Raw genomic sequence first — 23,129 nt, forward strand, 5'->3', positions numbered from 1 at the left:
ACAGTGGTCGACAGTAACCAAGTACATTTACTTGAATATCTGTAGCAGCACGTGCAAGTGCTCTTTTTTTTATGGCCTGCCCAACATCCGTGGCTCATATCAAGACGAACATTTCAAATTATTTGTATGGGCATAGGCATATATGTCTGAAAATCTTGGGAATTGGCAATTTCACCCCTCCCAATCGCACAGAGTATTCCGAATTAAGAGAAAGAAAACTGTATTCGGGAGTCCAAATTCAGCTTTTAGTTGTTTGAATGATTTAAGACCATCCTTCCCTCTATTTTTTTAAAGCGTGTAATTTTGAATACTCAAGTATGTTTGGCGAGATGTCTTTAGTTGTTGTTGCTTTGTTATTTTGTCATTCCCCAGGTTGCCCAGTACATCAAGTTTGAGATTCCAGTTTTAGACAGCTTTGTGGAGAAGCTGCAAGAAGAGGAGGAACGTGAAGTGTCCAAACTAACCAAAAAGTAAGTGTTTCTCTCATTCCACTGAACACTCTATAGATGAAGCCAATGCCTACAATATGTCTGTCTCCCTGCTGACCTTAAAGCTATGACCCGGGCAGGAGCGTCAATTGGGTATGGCAGGGGTATGCAGCTATGCAGCTGCCATACCCTGGGTCCAGGGGGGAGAATACAAGTTACATTAAAATATAAATCCATGAATGTCTTTGCTAAGGTATGGCAACATGACTGGTGTCTTGCGAAGGCGCGCGTGCAAGACACCAGTCATGTTGCCATACCTTACCTTTTTCTGAACTGATGCCACTGGACCCGGGACCTATTTGAATGAATAAAACATCAACATTTTATCCAATTTGTATGGTAGAGTATGTTAATACAATATAACTAGTACATCTGCCGTGGTTGGAGATGGTCTGCTACTCTTCCATGGAGACGTTCAGACCCTGGTGTCGGGTAGGACACCAGGGTGACAATGACAATATCATTAAAGATTAATTTGAAGCAGGTGACACACCAAATTGGACACTTGGATGTGCTGCCATCTGTATTGTTGTTCAGATATTATTGTGGTTGCCTCTCTCTGTCAATGGACAACACGTGTGTGTGTGTGTGCGTGTGCGTGTGCGTGTGCGTGCGTGCGTGCGTGCGTGCGTGCGTGCGAACGAGAGACACACAGAACCAGAGAGACTAATACTTTGTCTTGTCTATCCTCTGCAGGTACAGTGCACTGAAGTCCATGATTCTACATCAACTTGAGGGTAGAGCGAACACCAGTGAGAGAGTCTGATTGTACGTGTGTGTGTGCGTGTGCGTGTGCGTGTGCGTGTGTGCGTGTGCGTGTGTGCGTGTGTGTGCGTGCACTTACTGTATTAGAGAAGGAGGAATAGGAGTGATGGCATGAGAACTAATTTCTGCTTCATCATAATATTGCCGCTCACTGATGTTCAACGACCACATGACAAGGTGTTATTTTGGGGAGTAATACACTGTCATTATGATAAGTAGAAATGAGATGTAATGATGATTGTTTGACTACACAGTAGAACATTGGTTCTCAATCTGTGGGTCGGGACCCCCAGGTTTTTGGGGAGGTCCCCAGAGACAATTAAAGGGCTTTTCTTTTTTTTTTTACTTTTTGATACTATACGTCCAGGGATACTTTGATAAAGAAGGGGGGGAAAAAGACTATTACTGCAACTAAAGTAATCAACAAACTATTCTATTTTATGAAAACTGGTCAAACATTGGCCAAATTGTCAAATATTTTACGCCTCCCGTTGCAAGGCGTTGTGAGCTTGTAGATCAGCTATTTTCACAATAATTTCCTTTGGTTCAGGGTCAAACTAAATGGAACGCCTCAACTCCTACAATTCCAAGTGCTTATCAGGGCGGGGGTTCCCCGGTTCAAATATGATTTATTTTAGGGGGTCCCCTGTTCAAAATTGATTATTTTGGGGGGTCGCGGCCTGAAAAGGTTGAGAACCATTGCAGTAGAATACTGCAGAGAATGTTGTCCATTTAATAAAGGCTGCAATTGAACCATATTATATACCAATGTGCTTCTACTTTTAGAACGATATGCTTACAATTTGTATGTCCTGTTTTGTTTAACTCTTTTGTTTACAAAGTGTTTTTATTGCTTTATATCCTAATATATTAATGATTTGTATAGAATATCTTTCACGACAGGCTGTTACTCCTCCAATATTTGTACTCCTATTGGATGTTTTTGGTAATGTTTTGTTTTTTTACATGAATGTTTCTATGTAATAAATATGTTTATCCAGTATGGGTGTGTCAGTGCTGTTGACTCTATGGCAACAAGCATTATGTCCAAAACCTTGAAAAACCTTTTCAAATGGAAAAAAGGACATGTGTTGCATTGGATCCCATGTACCGGTAGTTCTTATTTAGTCACAAGCTGTTGTTAATACTTACATAGTTTGCATGTTCTCCCCATGTCTCCTAGTTTAGGTACCCTCATTAAAAAAAACATGCAGTGATGCCTCTATAGTACCTCCACCATGGTCAGCTGGGGCGCCTGATGGAGGGGAAAGGAACTGGTTGGAATAACGCGTTTCCTTCCCCGCGCTACGTCCTACCGGGAAGCTCCCCCCTGTCAGGTGATAAGAAGCGGCCTGCTCACTCCTCATGCACTGAAGGAAACATGAGCTCAGTTTGGGGCTCTCCTCAGGTTGGCAGAGGGAGAGCAGCGCCCTATAGGTTACAGTTTAGGCAATTCGCACTGGGTGAAAAAAGCATGGGTTACAAAATTGTTCAAATAATAATTTGTGTTCATTTAACACAGAAGAGTGTACAAATGTGACCCTTACTGAACACTGGGATTTTAGTGTAGGCCTACTGTATATACACAACTAATATTGTTCCCCCTAACAAAAGAGCCATGTTTAGTGTTTCCTTTTTCTTCCACAATATCTTTCTTCCACATTGTTCTCTTGACTGAGTGACTGTCTTGGCCAGCAAGTTCCCATGAGCTAAGACGCGCGCGCGCGCGCGCGCGCGCGCGTGTGTGTGTGTGTGTGTGTGTGTGTGTGTGTGTGTGTGTGTGTGTGTGTGTGTGTGTGTGTGTGTGTGTGTGTGTGTGTGTGTGTGTGTGTGTGTGTGTGTGTGTGTGTGTGTGTGTGTGTGTGACCCATCCAGATAACACAATGCCAGTATCCTGAGAGATGGGGGGTCTTTTCCCCTTTCCCACAGTTCCACAACATTTCTAGTAAGGTTCACTGCTAGTCCTAGAATAGCATCAACATTAAGCCTTTTATTTGTTTGTTTGACTCTGCGGATTGCATATATACAGATTAAAATGCATCTTAATATATCTAAATGTTATTAACCCTGGAACACCAACGCTATTTTTTTGTTACAACATCATTAATGCCGGGTATATTTTACCCGATATAATATATTCCATTGAAAATACTTCTCATCAAAATATATTAAAGTACAACAATACATGGTAACTTGAGGTTCTCTTCTTTAATATTTCAAAATGAAATTTCACAAAAAAATATCTGTGAAAAAATTGGGTATTGTTTTAAAAGTATTCCCACAAAGGTAAAGGAACTGGGAACTTCTCCTTTGGTCCAGCCATTCCTGGCGCACGTGAGAATGGTCCAGTGAAGGCACAATCAACTGCCAATTGTGGGGAAAATGGGATTTTATTTATTCATATATATATTCTTTTGTTTTCACTATCACTAACGCTGGTTGAATTCCACCTGCATTTTCGCTGAAAATAGACGATTGACAAGCTTGATTGATTTGATTGAATAGTTATTACTATTAGACAGAAATGTAAGCAACACAAGGTTACAGTCAGACATCTGTGATATCAGTCCTATGATGTCTGATCAGGAGGAAATCTTGCCCAGTCACATGTCAGTAGATACTATGTCATAACAACTGACTTCATAGAGGACTGATGAGCATTTTGATAAGAGAACCATGGTTTATAATGGAAACACAATATTGATATTCTTGTAGAATATGTACTCTGATATGAGGGATTGTCTTTCTCTCTGACAGGCTGCATTAAAATATACGTAGAGATGCACATTTCCTTTTCATTCAAGATTAATTTAGAAAGAAATATGTTATTTCATGTGTAGGACATTTGGCACTTTGGAGGACATGGCGCCATCCATCATTAACCAAGGTAGAGTTATTTGCCTGCAGTTGCTCTTTGAATCCAACGGATGGCTCTACTTGCACAGGTAAAGGGAATTTAAAGAGGCACTGCTACAATTCTTGTACCTTTCCTGCTATTCATTTGTCAGAGATGGAGTCACTGGGGTTATAATGTGTAAGCTGTAAGAGCTGCCAACAGGTGAATATAGGAACAGACTTTTCCCCCTAATTTGTGTATCACTTCCTGCTATTTACTTAAAGAGGTGGTGCCATAGTTGTGTACTTTTTCTGTTTTGTATGTGTCTATGAAGTTAACATTATTCTAATAGGCCACCGAGTGTGGTTATAATGTACAGATTTGTCTTCCCCGTGTATTTGTGTTTACTTCCTGAAAGCTGAAAGCCTCTTAGTCAAAAGGCCTGATCGAAAAACACAGATTAAATGAACATCATATACTCATTCCCTCCCCTTTTACCATTCACCCAACACTGTGGGTGTGGCTAACTTCAGCTTGGTCACCACCCACCTGACAACCAGGCATACCTAATGAACTGGTGGGTGTGGCCACATAAAAACACAATTTTAACTTTCTGTAGACTTTTTTTTTTTTTTTTTAATTCTTCCTCCTAGTATAATCATAATACCTGATCATCATGTTTTAGGGGAGTAAAAAATCATGGAACTGCATCTTTAAATTCGAAACATGCTATATAAATATTTCTCCATGAAATATATAAAATCTATTTACAAGGTATGCATTTAACAGACACTCTTATCCAGAGCAACTTACAATAGTGAAAGAGTTGCAAAAATGCCATGAACAATGATTAGTCCAAATACAAGTCATTAGACCGCTACAAGAGTTCTTTATAAATATGGTGAGTTGTTTTAGTTTAAAGCTTTGATTTGGTCTTAATGCAGTAGTGAGAGATGAGTCTGTCAGCTTCCCTCCAGCCAGACAGCAGAGCTCCATGGACAGTGGAGAAGTAGCATGGATGAGTGGCCTCTCCAGCAAACAACACCTGGAGGTGATGCTGTTACACAACAGAGAAAAACACAAGTATTTAACACAACATTGCTTCATGGTACTCACTGTCTGTGTGTGTGAACGGAAAGTCTGAAATAGCCTGGGCGGTGTGAGTGCGTGTGTGTGCGCGCACGTGTGTGTGTGTGCGTGCGTGCGTGTGTGTGTGTGTGTGTGTGTTGGACGACCTAGTGTCGCATGGCATTTTTGTATGTTTTTACATACATGTAGTGAAAAGAATTTTTAACATTTTACATTGGACAACATTGTGTAGCATTGTAGTAGATTACCGTACATTCTTTAGCATGGCATTTGTTAAATGTTTTTTTTTTCTTTTCTATTTTACATTGGACTACATAGTGTAGCACATTTGTATCAATTTTGTTTTTGTTTTAAGTGTGTGCGTGCGCACGCGTGCGTGCGTGCCGTGTGGTGTGCGTGCATGTGTGTACCGGTACCTGAGAATCAGCTCCCTTTGTGGACAGGGGTTCTGCCAGATTCTGCAGGTCCTGTGCAGAGCAGCCGGTTCCTGGGTAAGTGTAGGAGCCACAGGTCCAGGGGTCGTGGAACCATTGGGAGCGCAGGACACTCCTCGGGGTGAGGATGGGGTTTCCTTAAACACAGTTTTTATAGAAAATGTGTTGTTTTAAATGCACACAGACAATTCTCTTAAACAGCCAATTCAAAACGTACTCGACACAATTCGGGGGTTGGATGTTTAGGTTCACCTGTGAACCGGCGGACGAGTCGTGTGACGGCGTGCGTGACTTCTTGTTCAGAAAGTGTCTCCATATATTCTGACTCGTGTCCAGCAATCCAACCACACAGAACATGACCGTACCTGAGAGGAGAAAAAACAAAGCATTAGCGATTACATTGTGGTGTCTATACATTCATTTCTCAAGAAGGAAATGATGCAATGTTGTTACCGTTCAGAGGGCTTGAGCACCGTGAAACCAAATAGCTTCTTTATCCAAGACCTTTGTAGATCTGGCACCTGATCGATCATATCCACCTGGAAGCAGTTGAAACGTGAGTGTTTTTGTCCATAAATGCATGCGTGCAAAAATGTTTAAGGTCGAAATGTCACATCAACACCAGAAAAGTGCAAAAAGTGGTTATTCTGAACATGGCTTTTCTGTACTGATTCATAAAATGGTTTCATTCATTAAGGATTATTGTTAGATCTACAGGTATGATTTATTGATCAGAAGCGACCAAACAAGAATCATCTAATCGATCAGCTGATCTATGCAAGCTTCAGCAGATATTGTAGAATTCAAGCATTAGGCCTATACAGTTATGCATAACAACACATGAACATGAGAGCCTGCATGTCACCATCTCCGTGTTCAGTGTCTCACACCTCATCCTCCCACATGAGGTAAATGACCTCACAGTCTTCATCCCACCATGGAGAATCAAACTCCACAAAGATTTTGTTGTTGGTTCCAAAACCCATCCTTTGGACAGAATGCAGTTTGTGTAACGGCAGAGCAGGACTGAACAGAGTTGAATGGTGTTTCTTTAGGTATCCTGATAGAATAGAATAAAGAGAAACAGTTAAAGCTGCATGTGTGGTGGACAATAGTTCTGCCTGATGCTCATAATCAGAATCTCTCCGCTGACAAAGTGAGGGTTTACCACACAGGAGACCCAAGTTCAAATCCTGGCTCTCCATTAGGAGATGACATAAAACTTAGGGATTGTAGTTTTAAATGCCAAAAGTTAACATGCCATGGACGCTGAGTTAATGTTGTCTAGTAAGGAATATTGCCCAACAACTGAATTCTGAAATATAATGTATACAGTAGGTGCCTGAATAAAAATGTAATATTGTTGCACACAAATCCCAGGTCTTCATACTGCAATGGGAAACCAACTGTGGTGTGCTTGTGACAGCCTAAATTTCCAAAGTAGACAACATTATAGACAACGGCACTGCCTGCATTACATTCATATTACTGTATGTGTTCAAAATAGGTCCACGTTTCACTATGGTGAAAAATAGCACATCGACATTACAAAACATCATATTAAATCCAGGTGCACAAGTTTACCCAGGGGCACGGTAACAATAACATGGTCAGCAGTGATCCTTTCTCCGTCCTCACACTCAACGGTCACAGGGCGCTCTCCTTTCTCTGTGCTGTTCCAGTGAACACAGTGCACAGGTCGCTTGTAAGACGTTATCCCTTTGGGGAGCTCCGACATCAAGTTCTTGACTACACCTTCATAGCCTCTGCAAGGAAAGCAAATTAATTACAAACAAATCAGAGGGGTGTGTGTGTGTGTGTGTGTGTGTGTGTGTGTGTGTGTGTGTGTGTGTGTGTGTGTGTGTGTGTGTGTGTGTGTGTGTGTGTGTGCGTGCGTGCGTGCGTGCGTGCGTGCGTGCGTGCGTGCGTGCGTGCGTGCGTGCGTGCGTGCGTGCGTGCGTGCGTGCGTGCGTGCGTGCGTGCGTGCGTGCGTGCGTGCGTGCGTGCGTGCGTGCGTGCGTGCGTGCGTGCGCGCACGGTATACTAACTTTGGGAATGTGCAGTCAAACCCAGGCAGATGCTTGTACACTCCATAGGCCCCCAGCCCCACCTCATCCATGGTGTGCGCTCCTTTGTCACAGCACTCCTCCTTCAGCAGGGTACTCATCACACACCCTCTCAGGGCCCTGACGGAGGCATCTTCACGTTGCCACTGCTCTGCTGCCCGCTGGGACGCCTGCATGTTAACAGTGACACAAGAAAATGTATTTAATGGCTTATTGTCAAAAGGATCGAGTGATTGAGATCACTCAGCGCCATGGGGCTTATCTCTTTAATCACTGACAAGATGCAGCCAAATGTAACCGGATATAGATATTTGTTTATCTAATTATTAAACGAGCAAACTCACTCACTCACTCACGCTCTAACGCTCACGCTTATCCATGTTTATCTATTCACTCGCTTCAGCAACTGATGCCAAAGTTCACATGTTACTGGCCATTAGCATTATACCAACGGTGACGGAGCCCGAATTTCATTTCTCCCAAATTAAAGCTGTTTTTCTTCACCACTTCTGTTCAACTCTACAGCCTGTTGTCAGGGTTACGGTCCGTTCCTCCAGGCCATGGGATCTGTAGCCACACACACACCCCTCTCTCTCACAGTTAGGAATGTGCATGGTCTCTCTCTCTCTCTCTCTCTCTCTCTCTCTCTCACACGCTTTCACCAGGTACATTTGATGTGTGTCTCATCTTCCAATGGGTATGAAAAAACGATGTGGAGCAAGCGCATACATCCCCATACTTCTATTCACCTACATATTTTGGAGCACATATCTTCGAACGGGTAAGGTCTAGTGGTTAATAAATGTGTAATTCTTTTTGCAAAGTAAAGCACTGCTTCATCACACAAGGCCTTCCCACAAAAGTAGTGAAAACAGCTGATCTAGTACAAGCACACAATGCCTCACGGTGCGAGGCGTTGTGTGCTTGTAGATCGGCAGTTTTCACTAGTTTAAATCATTTTAAAAATGATAAATACAAAACCAACGGTTTTGGACATACAAGGTTTCCACCCGACAACGACGATATCTTTCAACAACAGAGGAGATTGTTTTGGGAAATCAGGTCTAGCCGCAAGACGGCTAGGATCTGACAGCATCTTGTCATATTCTCAGCTCAACCTATGAACTGGCTCCATGGCTCTACTGTATTCATTCATATACCATGTCGATGTACTATTTTGTCAGAGGGACCACCATTGACTAACTGTACTGTTCTACCTTGCCTTATAGTCTCTCAACACAGTAACTTACAAGTATACAACCTTGGCATTCTCTTGTTTTCGTGTGGATTCATTCTGAGTCCTTGGGAACAAGATTTGAGTTTGATGTTGTCATTTTGAATATTTCTAATAGTACCTGTGACCGGATAAAATCTCCCACACTGGGCCACGGTTCTCCTTTAGCAAGGATAAGTTCATCCAGCAGGTCCTTAAACATCCCCACTGCAGGATATGTGTCTTCCTTCTTAAGCTTCTTACCTGCATATAACACATAACAGAACACCTTGAAGTTTATCCAGCCCTAGAGGTACCTATTCAATCACTTCACAATCAGCCGTGAAGGTCAGGAGTTCATACAGGTGCAACACAGAGTTTTAAAGCCTTATTTAAGGTGGAATTGGAACAGTAGTGTTAAACATTTGACCTGATTAAAGAGGTGAGTGTTTGCCATTCCTCAGGGGTTTCCCTGGGGTTATTACCATTGTGAATGAGTACGTTTGAAATGCTACTTCACTACTATTTGCCTGTTTCAAATTATTCTTTATAATTCAGAAGTGAATAAAATAGAATAGAAGACTACTTTATGATTTAGAATGGAATACTACTTTGTGTTAGAATAGAATAGAGCTTTATTAATTTGGGGGGGAAAAGGAAAAAAAAGAATATACTACGCATTAGCAGGCAGGAGCTGGCATCTGTTCTTCAATTTGACAACCCTCCTCTGTTTGACAGCTGTCATTTTGAATGATCTTTCTGCCATCTGGCCAGAGATTGGAAATGGCAACCCGGCTACGAGTCTGCTTCTCTTTTCTCTGCTAACCTTTAGTATAACTACCACTCCCACCCATCATTTCTAACAGCTCACCCATTATTTCTACCAAACCGCCCATATGTAGTAGGTTGAACCTAGCCTGATAAATCAGTCCGCACATTACCACCCCCTGTTGGAAGTGAAACGTAGTGTGTGAAGAGTCTGACGCTTGCAGCCAGGCAAGGTTGAACCAGCCCTGAGCCCTGCTTAGATTATTACTGTACATCAGAGGTATCAGCAGACTTGTGATATGTGTCTGTAAAAATGTTTGCCGTAATGACAACTTAGGAACTTAGATATAGGGGTAGAAAAACCATGTTGTTGCTGCTTCCACAGACAATGGAATATGTTTTGCACTAATCTGAATTGATATCAATTCAACTATAAAACATTGCTTTTAGAGAAACACAAGCACACGACTCCCGGTGAAGCTGATTGATTTGTCATATTACACATGTACTGTACTGTGAAAACTGGTAGGGGTTCTGAGCCAAACTTTTGTAGATATAAGTGTGAAATCACTATATTGTTGCAAATCCTATGTTATATTCAGAGAGAGGATCATGTTACCTGAACTGCTGAACCAGTTGGAGCGCCAGGGAGGATGTCCTTTGACTTCCATGGCCTGGTGTTCTGGGGTCAGAGCTTCTGGTTCCAGGAGATCATACTGACGGGCAAGACGGAACACTGGGTTCTCCTCACTTGGTCCATGAATCCAGTTGGCTCCTATCTCAATGATACTGTTGCCTAGAGAAAGATACACAATAAAAGATCCAGATGGTTGATGGAAAAGCACAAACTAACCCAAACCAACACTCTTTTAGATACCATATTTTATACTGGCTTTTATCGTCATTTATTAGCTCTATAATTTGTTGTCCATGTATGAGCCTCAAACTTGCCAGATAAGTTATTCTGATTCTAATGATAATATCCTACATTTCATTTCATTTAGCAGACGTGGCCAGAGCGAGATCAGATTAAATGGCATGAACCATAGTCGACAAACCACTTGGTTAATGATCTAGTAAATTGAGAGCAAAACAATTAAGTACTAGAAAGTAACAAGGATACCAGGTAAATACTTCAGTTCAGTACTTGCTTAAAGGGGGATACCACTCATTTTCAATCAGGAACGATTGTGGGGTTTGGCTTGCAAAGTACACTCTGACGTATTGTGTCTTTAACTCTAGACTTAAAGACACAATAAACACTTGCTTAAATGGTATAATGATGGTTTGCTTCTTGTGTCATCATCAAGGTGAATGTTTAGGCTGTTCCTTTGGCTTTCAGAAGGACTTTGGGGGCTCGGTTATAGACTAAGCCCTTTGTTTTTGTTTTTACCAATACGTTATTTTTCAGTAATTGAGGAAGAGTTACAAGAATACAGTACACAATACAAAACAGCACAACCAAATCACATTCGCGCAGTCAAACTTTCCAACATCCCTTCCGCACTTTTCTCACTCCATCATTGACTAAGGCCTTTAACAAGAAATGTGAATTTAATAACTATGACAATTCATCCAGAGCCAAGCTCTGTCTTAGTGGCCCCCTGAGCTGGGCCCCACAGGCCCGCTCAGTAATCCAGCCCTGATTTTTCCTTGTTTCTGGACAATGTATAAAATACTACTAAATCTACAGTAACACCTATTAAATTAGGCTATTTAATGTGGCCAACAGAGGGCATTATATGAATGAATTTATCTTCAGGGGAGTGATCATATTCTGTACCCTTGTGCAACACCCCAGTGTTGGACGGTCACTCACCCATTTGTCCTGGTTTGATTCTTCCTCCACTTCTCTCCGTTGCTTCGAGGATCCGGACGTTCCGAAATCCATTTTTAACAAGTCTATGCGCCGCTCCGATCCCTGATATACCACACCCGATTATTATTATTCGAGAGTCCAAACCCGGTTGCAATCCCATCATGGCTCTTGATGGGGTGGCATGTAGCGGAGTGGGTACGGAGGCCACCTGGGAGTCAGAAGGTCATCGGTCCCCCCACCCCGGTCCACCCAGTCGATGTGCCGAAGGGTCCCAGAGCAAGACACACTTAACCCCTAACTGTTACCGCCAGTGCGCACAACTTGACCATCTGAGCAGCCATCAGCTGGTTGATCAATATCACCAGATCAATATCTTGGTCACAGATACAAAATATTTCAGTCCAAAATTACTCCATGACGCTCCTCAATGTACGCACTTTTAGTTGACTGGAAATTATAGTTTCTACAGCAGTTCCACCTAGAACGTTCTATCATCATCACTACGGGTTGGTTAATGGGTTTACACAGTGTTATGTCATGTGTACAAAGAATGTCTATCTCTCCTGCAGATGCTGCCAATGTACTATTAATCTTTTCATTATCATATTCATATAGACACTGACAGTAACCGACACACCTTGTTTATTTTATAGAATTTATGAAATGGGCGTGTTGTTGTCTCTTTGGGAGCAAGGCACGTGCTGGGAGATCATAGACAGCCAGGTATCAAGAAGATATCATTAGAAGCACTGTGAGAGGCAAACAAACTGGAGGTAGACGTGGAAGCAGTTATACTAAGTCAATGAGGTGGATAGGTGTACAATAAACACTAACATTCAGCAATTTGAACAACAGTCAAAAAAACGTGTCAGTAAAATAAAATCCACACATTGTTTCCTCGTGTTTTTTGATGTTCTCATTATTATTATTGTATCGTCCCTATGTAGAAGTCATGCAACGTTACCTTAAAAAACAACACTTTAGGCTATTTACTTTTAGATTAATTGTTTGCCTACAATTATTATTGTAAATTACCTGACATTTCCTCTAGCTGTACCTGCACGCCTGCTTCAGACAAGTAGAGCAACTGCAACATTGTATAAAAATGTATCCAGTGAATAAATAGCCTACAACAAAATGCTAATATATACCAGGCTAGAACCTGGATAGCAATGCAAGAACAGTGTTGTTAAGTCTTATGACTAATTTATTAATAGCTAAATCTAACAATAAAAAAGTGAACAGCCATCAGGAGCCATTGTCACGGTTATAATCCAAAGTAAACGCTTTTCAACATTCATCTCATCAGTCGACTGTTTGTGGATGTACAGGAAAAGCAGGTTCGATGGTTGAGACCAATATGATAATGATTATTTACGTCTGGTTGAACCCTGGTCGGGTCATACCAAAGACTCTGAAAAATGGGACCTGTTGGATTGGGGGTCCCTGTGACATATTAGTGTCATATCCAGGGGGTAGGACTATTTTGTATATCTAGTATACAAGCCCTATGGGCCTCATGGCTCAGCAAGAGTTACTTTATAGGAGATGTCCAGTGATGGATTTACCAGCTTTCATTTTTCATCTGTGTAATTTTAGATTAGAACCACTTTAACCATTATTTTATGCTTTAACTATTAAAAAATAGCAGATATACGTACAGCGTGGCACCGAATGCCGTGCCGCAAGCTTGTAGATCTGCTATTTTTTTTAAAACCCATCTCAAAATATGTTGTTCCAGGGACCCCCCAGAAGCAAATATTTGAAATACAAATGTTCGCTTTTAAAATATATATATTCAAAGATTATTTTTTTTAAATAGCAGATCTAATAGCTCACTGTGAGCTTGTAGATCTGCTATTTTGTGCAGAACATTTAAAGGTCCTACACCATGCATTTAAAAATAATTTATATAACACTGTTTGTGTCCCAAAAACGTTTTTGAAAAGGTTTGAGGCTAAATTACCACTCCTGAATACAGAGCCCCTGTCATTTCTGCCTGGCTTTCAGAGCATTTTCAGCTGCAGTACCACCTTGTCCTGAGTGGGAGGACTGCGCTATTGAGCCAGTTTTGGCCCCACACTCCTCCCCACCTCCTGCTCAGCAGGCCTGCCCACCCCTCCCCAACCCTCTCCCAGCTCCTCCTGCCTCCTTCTCAGGCCTGCCCACCCCTCCCCAACCCTCTCCCAGCTCCTCCTGCCTCCTTCTCAGGCCTTGTGACATCACAAATCTGACCTTTCACAATCAGGACCGTTCTGAGACATGCCAACATAGATCTTCCCATAAACTGAGAAAGACACAATGGTCAGAAATAGGACTTTGTGAGGATAGAAGTTGCTGGTGGGACACCAAGAAAATACATACAAATTGGAAATATGTAAATTCATGGTGTAGTCCCTTTAAGATTTCATATGACTTTGTGTCTTTTATTGTCACTCAGCCAGCAGAGGGTTCCACAATTATGGAAACAGACTATTGTGAGTCCTGTTGCTAAGAACAATGAATGATTTTTTCCTCAAATACTATAGAGGCAGAATGTTTTAGTTTGGCATGGCATGGCATCCAACTGGATAGGAAGATTAACTCCCTAATTACGTTGGTGACTTGGCTCAGTTGGCTGGCTCCCGGGTCAGATTAAGAAGACAATGGTTCACACTATGTTTTCAGCCTTCAAACAAAGCATGCACTTTTAATGAAGGATTATTGTCTCCACCAGCCGAAGGCTGAGGGAGAGTATGTTTTCCCCTCCGTCCGTCCGTCCGTCCGTCCGTGCGTCCGTCCGTGCGTCCTCGCAGTTTGTGAACAGCTAATCTCAGTCACCGTTGGCCCGATCGCTGCCAAACTGAGCACACACACTCCCTGGATGCCAATCTAGAACCTCTGCCCCACATTTTTCAAATCAGCCTCATGGTGGCGCTATAACAGCCCGATTTGTGTGGCCTGGTTGTTACCAGCTAATCTCCGGCGCCGTTGGCCCGATCGCTGCCAAACTGAGCACACACACTCCCTGGATGCTAATTCAGAACCTCTGCCCCACATTTTTTAAATCAGCCTCATGGTGGCGCTATAACAGGCCGATTTGTGTGGCCTGGTGGAGACCTGTGCTCGGAAGAGCACTGCTTCTAGTTCTGTCTTGTGTTTGTTTGGCTTTGTACTTAAGAGGCAAGTTAAGTGGATGGCAGAGTAACCAAACCCTCCCCCCTCATACAGCAAGCTTCCCAAAGTTAAAAACTAAAGTTTTTACTTGCGTATAGGAGATGTCTAACACAGTGAAAGTAGACAAGTGATGGATTGATTTACATTCATTTTTATACTGGTGGGGATATGTTTTATTCCGGTCAGACTGAATTAAACACATGCATTTATTCGATATCTCAATGTAACAATTTTATGAAAAGATTATGTTAACCATATTAACCCTGGGGTCCCTGTTTTGTGGCATTTTGTGTCAAAATGTGTCAAATGTTGTGAGCTATATTGTGCTATTTGCACAGTATTTCAGTCTGTTGCCTGGCAGACATGTGGCGGGAAAAAAAACAACTACCCTATGCCCGTGGATCCCTCTTTCCATCTAGACTAGGCCAGTTGCCATGACCTCCCTAATCATAAAGTAATAATATTGTAAAACAGAAACTTCTGGACAAAACCCCAACACCTTCTTGATCTGTTATACAGTATGGCGGGGCAGGATTTACTGTACAGGATGTTACTGTCTTGCTTGAGCTTTTTTTCAAACACCTAGAGGCATAACAATTTAGTTTAGCATCCACATTCAACTGTAATTAGACTAGGGTTTGTCCTTATTTAGCCTATACTATAGGCTAAATAAGGACAAACCTCTAATTACTTGGGTGTTGATTTTGGTGGCTTGGCTGCATGGCTCCAGGGCCAGATTAAGATTAAGACAATGGGCCCCCTCAAAATAGCAAAAAAACAAACACAAGCAATATTTTCAGCCTTTAAATGGAAATCAAATATGCATGCAATGTTTCATGCCTTTTACATGATGTTGAGTCCACAGCACACCACAACCATAATGACGAAAGTGGTGAACGACATATTTACAGTTAGAGGGCTTGGTGTGGATGGCCCTTTAATGAGTTACGATGCATACTCCACTTTTAGAGCCACATTTATTTCGGTTTGTCTCTGTCTAAACTGAAATATGACGTCATTCATATTCATGGGGGGGGGGGGGGGGGGGGGGGGGGGGTACAGTCATTAATTAGGCTGTTCGCTGCTGCCGAGATTTTGTGACTCCCCGAACTGAACCGAAATAAATTCAGTTGTAAAAGTGGAGTATGCATCGGCCCGTACTCTGGACTGGAGATGTGGGAGTCTGCCTTTGCTCAGACATACTCTCCACTAATCTACCCAGATGAATAGGGATGGTCCGATCAGGTTTTTTGGAACCGATCAGCGAGCACCGATCACAAAAGTTTGATCACCCGATACCGATCAATCACCGATCCGATCAAGTTATTATTTATATTTTCTAAATGTTAATGTTTTAACTTTAATTCATTCATTCACTCATGAATTCATTTATATATTTGCCTTATAGTTATTTACCAGCATTACTATGTATTTATTATCATAGCAGTAACTAATTATTCCTTCAGCACTGTGGAAATCAATACCCCAAAATGGCCTCAAGTGGGCATCCTGAACGGCTGGTTGATCGGATGCACCGATCCGATCGGATCGGTGAATTTACCTTTTGATCTAAACCACCGATTATTGCCGATCACGCTTTGATCGGCCCGATCCGATCCATTGCCGATTGATCGGTAACATCTCTAGATGAAATACATCTATGCGATGTGTTGTGAGCTTGTGGATCGGCTATTTTCATTTTCATTGTACCAATACAACATCAACACAACACAAGTATAAATTAGGTTGAGGCAGTCGGCCGCACACCCTAGAGCCTGGGGCTGTCCTGACGTTTCCTCCAGTTAAGAGGGGGTATTTCGTTATCACCGTCGCAAAATTGCTTGCTCAGGGTGGGGGTCTCTCCTACCATGAGATCTCTGCTCGGGTCTCTGCGCTGTAGTCCATGTAAAGTGTCTTGAGATAACTGGTTATGATTTGACACTTTAATAAAATTGAATTGAATTGAATTAGGCATTAGGCGGTGCATAGAGTCAGGTTTTTTGTTGATGCACTTTAAACATGAGGTGAAAACAAAAGAACATGGACATTCTTAATTAACAATGGCCATTTATTTTCAGGTCTTGTCACTATATAAAAATCATCACACAATGCTTCTGGTCACAGTCCCCTGATAAGATTCCAGAAAAATTGTAACTATTCATTTAAGATTCTATTGACATTTTTTTTTAAATTTGCAAACAACATTACATTGGACCATATCAATGGGGGAAAAACTGAGAGACTACTCTGTTGACATCATTTTTACAAACAATTTAAACATAGACTTATAATTGACACAAGTTTTACTATAAAACAGAGTTGACCCATGAATATGATTGATATTTTTGAGTACAGTATTTGACTTGCTCTACTTGGCCCAAAGTCTGCTGTTGATTGGTTCACCATATTTCAAAGCGTTTGTCTTTCAGGAACGGGGTTCTGTCCATGAAGCAGTTGTTGAAGAGTCTGGAAAGACATCAACGGATGCAACATTTTACATCAACAGTTAAGATATGTCCAGTAAACCATGTTGATGACTGATTTCTCTTTAGACGTGAGAAGTTCTTATTATTTTTTTTGTTGTTCTAGTCCATTACGGCAATTGATTCCCCCCAGTCTCCACACACATTTGTAGGACGGACGAAGGATCCGTCCATAGTCCATAGTGTCCCTATACTGGGCATATCATGATAAGCGAACATTTGGCCAAAATAGCTCACTACAACACATTTTTTTATTTTCTGCATAGGGTTTAAGTGGTTAATAATACACACATTCAAACACAACTTACCGTACAGTTTGGATGGAGGTATTGATGGAGAGCAGATGGAGTAATCTGTCTGTTAGAGCATCAGTGAGCTTATTGTGACTCAGACTACAACAACACAAAGGTAGAGAAAGAATAAAGGCATAGATTAGTATCTCATTGGTCACATTTCCACAAGCTTGCGTGCACATGCACATGATGCACACGCACACACATACACATGCTCACCACTGCATTCTACAAGACTACTCACTCCAGGACTTGTGCTTTGTGCAGGTGGGGGATCAGAGTCTCTAGTAGCTGGTCAGTGAGTTGACAGTGACTGAGGTCCAGTTCTGTCAGCCCCTCAGAATACTTCAGAACCAGGGCCAAACAACTGCAGGCCTTCTGATCTAGTCTGGTCTCACTGAGGTCCAGCTCTCCACCCAGGGCTCCACTCAGGGAACCTGCTCGGGTCACTACGTTCCTTTCACTGCCCACAGAGACCAGAGAGAGGAGCTGGAGAAGGAATGATTTGCTGGCTCTATAGGGAATAAATATACAACAATGCAGCAGAACACTGAGATGAATGTGTAGTAACACCAGTGATGAAAACTAGAAAGATGCAATTGGAAATTGCAAGTGTGGTTGCCGTGACTATATTCTGCAGCAAGCTGACTGTCATGTGAAGCCAGACCAATCCTTGAGCTGGCACCATGCACTCCCCCATTGAATTCCACTCCCCCATTGAATTCCAATTGCACTTTTCCCCCATTGAATTCCAATTGCACTTTTCCCCCATTGAATTCCAATCGCAACTCTAATAAAGTGTATAATATCTAGAAGAAGAATACATTTTCCCCAGGACTACAGTGTGTTGCCCTGTTGGGCAACCACACTAATGTCGGGCAACCACACTAATAACCACCCTGTCGGGCAACCACACTAACAAAAACAACAGCAGACAGGAAAGCATTGCCCTTCTAACCTAAGATGGACTTTGTTGAGGACAGTGAACAACAGGTCCAACCCACTGTCCTCTGCGACGTCACAGTCTGGTAGGATGAGTTGTGTCCTCTGGCTGCTGTTGTGTCTCAGGATAGTAGCGATGGCCCTGCAGTCTGTGACAGTCAGAGGCAGAGCCACCACCTGCCCTTGCGCTGACAGGTCCACAGAAGAGGAGCAAGACAGATCCAGTCTGTACTGTAGAGCTCTGAGCAGATGACCTGCCACTGCCGCCTGCTGTGTCTGACAGGTAGTGCAGCAGTGGTGGAGGAACATCAGTAGCAGACTCCTGTCAACACTGGTATGAGGAATGATGTACAACATAACATATTTAATCATCACTTCATTGATTGATTCTTCATAACATATGCAAGTACATAACCATACAAGACACAATTGAATTACCCATCTCGGACTGAAGTATTCATGAATACCAGAAAAGTCGCCCTCTTTCAAAGTCGCCCCAGACTTGTTTCCCAACGGGTCTGTGGCCTTAAGCTAGATGCAGATTAGACTAAAATCAAATCTGTGCTTCTGGGGGTCCCTGGAACAAAAAAGTTTGCAATAGGGGTCCATCCGTGGAACAAAATATTTTGAGATGGGGGTCCACGGCCAAAAACACATTTTGGGGGTCCTTAACCACTGATAGGCACATTCTACAAATGTCTTCTAAATCATAACAATTTTCTGAAAAAAAAACTTATGTTGCCATCAGTGTTTCTCAAACTTTGTCATGTGAAGGACCCCCAGAATGATATGTATTTGGCTACGGATCCCATCACAAAATATTTTGTTCCAGGGACCCCCAGAAGCAAATATTTGATTTTAGTCTATTCTGCATCTACTGTAGCTTAAGGCCACAGACCCGTTGGGAAACGAGTTTGGGGGCGACTTTGAAAGAGGGCGACTTATCTGGCTACCGTATTCATAACCTTGTTTGTGTTACAGCATTGATAACGGACTACAGTACATACAACTTACCTTAGATGAGAGACTTTCTCCAGAGAGAATAGAATGCACTTAATTGCTTCTGGTGGTATGGATGTCCACAACAGGCTGAGTTTTGTCACTTTGTCAGAGTGTTTGAGGGTAAAGAGCAGAGCATCACAGTCCACTGTGTCCAGTTCTCTGTTGTTCAGGTTGATTTCATAACCCAATGACCTCAATAAACTGGGCACACAGACACTGGAATGACATTTATATGTCTCTCTGATGGCACACAATGTAAAGCTGGGGCTGGGTCTGTAAACACGGATTAGTGTTAGAATAGAATGCTGTAATTGAGTCTACAATTCAATACAATACAATATTTCTTTCTTCCATTGAGGGACCATTTTTAACTCACCTTTTAAATAAAACTCTGTCTAGAAAGGGTAAAAGACCTGACATGGTTCTTCCTGAGATCGTGTTCTTCCTAAAGTCCACAGTGATCATCTGGGATGATGACTGCTGTACTAGATAGAGAAGAACCTCCCAATGTAGAGAGCATAATGTCAGATCCCCACCAATCTTCATCAGGAAAGACTTTGTCAAATCCTCATCCTGAGCTGTAAACACAACACCAGCTAGCTCCTGCACAACCTCTGGACAAAGTCTAATGAAAATATGACCAGAGCATAAATACAAATCAGTGAAAATGTTCAGGTTGGGTAATCACTGACGTACTGTATTTTATGGCAAAACAAAACAAACTGACTTACTTGACTGTGAGTTGAGCATTATGAGACAACAGAGGAAAGAGGAGGTATGAATGGGTGTTGGACTTGGTCATGTCCAAACATCTGACTGACCAGTGTCTCAGCAGATATGCCACATTGCTATGAACCTTGGACAATAGTCTCTCTGGTTGTGGTGTGGTCTTTAGTAGGGAAAGTTCTTCAATAGTCACTGTAGAGGGCAAGCGTCCTGTTCTTACCAACCGAAAAATGTGCAATACCATGCTTTCAGACAGTCTGAAAATCAAGAAAAGGGGAAGAAAAGCTTTAAATTATGCACACTCCTATTCCTATATTCCACTAGGTTTTAGTGAACAAGAATCTAATGATATTACAGAATCTAATAAACATAGCCTACCCGAGCCTTTGGATTTGTGAAACATGTCTAAAAAGAAGTGAAACTCCTTTGAGAGAGCTCTTGCTGGGTGTCAGAACCAGATTCACACTAGGGCCACAGAGTCCCAGAACTTTCCCCATAGACTTGCAGGTGTTTGTCCATAAATCCCCGCTCAGCACCAGGGTGAAATCAAGGAGTCGGAAGAGAGAAACCAGCTGTTCAACCTCCTTTCTGGATCTAACAGTGATGGATTTACATGCGTGCTGAAAGAATTCTGGATCACATCTGAAACATGTGAAAATCTTAAAGGGGAAGACCACCCATTTTCAATATTGAACTATGTCATTAATATACCTTAGAGGAGTTGTGTGGAAATAGAAAAAAGTTCCCCCTCTTCTGTGTTGCCTAGAACTTGAGGATTGATTTTGGGGTTTGTATTGTAAAGTACAACTTGATGACATCACACATTGTACTTTACAATACAAACCTCAAAATCAATCCTCCAGTTCTAGGCAACACAGAAGGGGGGGAACTTTTTTTCTATTTCCACACAACTCCTCTAAGGTATAACAATGACATATTTCAATATTGAAAATGGGTGGTCTTCCCCTTTAAATCAGCAATATTGTAAAGAAATATAACAAAATTAAATAAAAGTGAGCGGTGCTTTTTATGACTTCATTTCATTAAGCATCCCACAAAGCTTGGCCAATGAGCCAAGTGTGGGACAGAGGCTATACGTACAAACAGACAGCAAAGCCAGATGCAGGAGTAGTTAGCACAGCTTGAAAAACATTCAACCAAAACAGATAGTATACTTATGTACCGGTATATGATAATATACATAGGTACTGGGATAAAGTCGCAAGTAATCAATCCCAATTAAATATATAAGTGCATTAATCATACCTTATATATAGAGATGGATTTTATATGTAGAAAAAATATTAAAGAAAAATCATTAACCTGAGCTGTGAGATGTAGGGTAGGCACTGAAGGAAGATCCTCACTTCACTCTCTACATCTGACCAGCCTGTCAGCTCTACTGGTTTCTTCTCTTGTTGCAGTTTCAGCACCTCAAGGAGGAGGGAGACCTTTCGATCTGAGAGGTGAATGGCCCAGACTGCAGGAACTGATTGGTAAACTGGTTGTATTGTTGGAAGAACACTTCTGCCAGTTTGAGTCTCATAGTTCTTCACATAGGAGCATAGGTCCAGTAGTAGATCACTTTGATATTTATGGTTAATCATATCAACAAAGGGGAATGTTTTGTAATTACATACAATAGACAAAACCTCCAAAATCTTCTCTCCTGTTTCTTCATCTCGTTCTGCTGTTTCACAGATGAGCTTCCCCAAAAACCTGGCCTGTTTTGAAATTTCTGACCGTTGAGAAAAACTGCGGGAGATCAAATGAAAACATAGTGAAATATTGATCTCTGCAATGCATTATGAAGAGAATCAAATAGTGATGGACTCTGTATCAATCAGATTTTAGGCGAGTCAATGGAAAATGAAGGAATCAGAAAACTATATGTCAAGATGCTTAAACCTTATTTCTCTGTACAGTATGTTCTAGTTTGTTTAGAACTGAGTAATCCTTATCCTAGGAAGAGACCACACCACACCGTAGCTGTGAATGATGCTTGTAGCATTACTTACATACTTTACACATACTTTCTCCTGTTCTTTCTGCACTTTGCCTCTATCCTGGATATTATGTTGCACAGCTCTTTCTATTAAGTTATCTCTATCTCTTATAATTCTTTAATATAGTATAACAAATATATTTGTATTTTGTCAACTCAGGGGACCAAGTCACAAATGATCCTACATAATTAATTCAAGTGTATTAATCATACCACATTAACTTTAGAAAAAAAAGAAGACAGCTTTGTTATATAGACAAATATTACATAAAAGGAAGCACATTAACCTGAGCTGTGAGACGTAGGGTAGACACTGAAGGAAGATCCTCACTTCACTCTCGTCATCTGACCAGCCTGTCAGCTCTACTGGTTTCTTCTCTTGTTGGAGTTTCAACACCTCCAAGAGGGAGGAGACCTTTCTCTCTGAGAGGTCTATAGACCAGACCGCAGGAGCTGACTGGAAAACTGGTTGTATTGTTGGAAGAACACTTCTATATGTTTGAGTCTCATAGATCTTCACATAGGAGCATAGGTCCAGTAGTATATCACTTTGATGTTTACGGTTAACCATGTCAATAAAGGGGAATGTTTTGTAGTTACATACAGAAGACAACAATTCTAGAATATTCTCTCCTGTTTCTTCATCCAGTTCTGCTGTTTTACAGAAGAACCTCCCCAAGAACGCTGCTTCTGACATTTCTGACCGTCCTTCAGCAAAACTGTGGCAGTACAAATGAATCGTGTTAATATGTATTTTCAGACATAGCTTGATCTTTGTACTTGTCTGCTTTCCCTCTACAGTACACCAACACCATGAATAGCTAAAGATTTGGCAACCCCCTGTAGTAACTCTGGGGATCCCCTAGGTGTCCCGGACCTCCTGTTTAAGACTGATGGTGTATAGTATAATAGGCCACATTAGTGATCATGCAGGTATTCTCTGATTATATTGTTATTTATGATTAGTTGTATATACTTGTTCTCTCTGCTACACAGCTCTTTAGATAAGTATCTTTGTATCATAATTCTTTATAATAGAATCAC

General features: G+C 41.7%; 2 protein-coding genes across 2 annotated transcripts in view; one reads left to right on the forward strand and one right to left on the reverse strand.

The window, feature by feature from the left end:
- Positions 1-2,017, forward strand: part of rassf4a (Ras association domain family member 4a) — a 42,917-nt gene extending 40,900 nt beyond the window's left edge. The window contains exons 10-11 of the mRNA XM_080739766.1: positions 373-470; positions 1,185-2,017. Coding sequence (XP_080595892.1) covers positions 373-470; positions 1,185-1,254 — 168 coding nt within the window. The 3' untranslated portion in view covers positions 1,255-2,017. The remainder of the gene's footprint in view (positions 1-372; positions 471-1,184) is intronic.
- Positions 2,018-5,005: 2,988 nt separating this feature from the next.
- On the reverse strand, positions 5,006-11,641 carry LOC308297386 (peroxisomal N(1)-acetyl-spermine/spermidine oxidase-like; the record flags this gene model as incomplete). The annotated part of the gene is made up of 10 exons (XM_080740797.1): positions 5,006-5,143; positions 5,595-5,749; positions 5,865-5,977; positions 6,066-6,151; positions 6,503-6,672; positions 7,197-7,378; positions 7,661-7,848; positions 9,034-9,155; positions 10,279-10,455; positions 11,479-11,641. The coding sequence occupies 10 exons, from the start codon at positions 11,639-11,641 to the stop codon at positions 5,006-5,008; spliced, it is 1,494 nt and encodes a 497-aa protein (XP_080596923.1).
- Positions 11,642-23,129: the final 11,488 nt, after the last annotated feature.

Source organism: Nannobrachium achirus (genome assembly GCF_963921795.1).
Source record: "Nannobrachium achirus genome assembly, chromosome: 13".
Taxonomy (NCBI): domain Eukaryota; kingdom Metazoa; phylum Chordata; class Actinopteri; order Myctophiformes; family Myctophidae; genus Nannobrachium; species Nannobrachium achirus.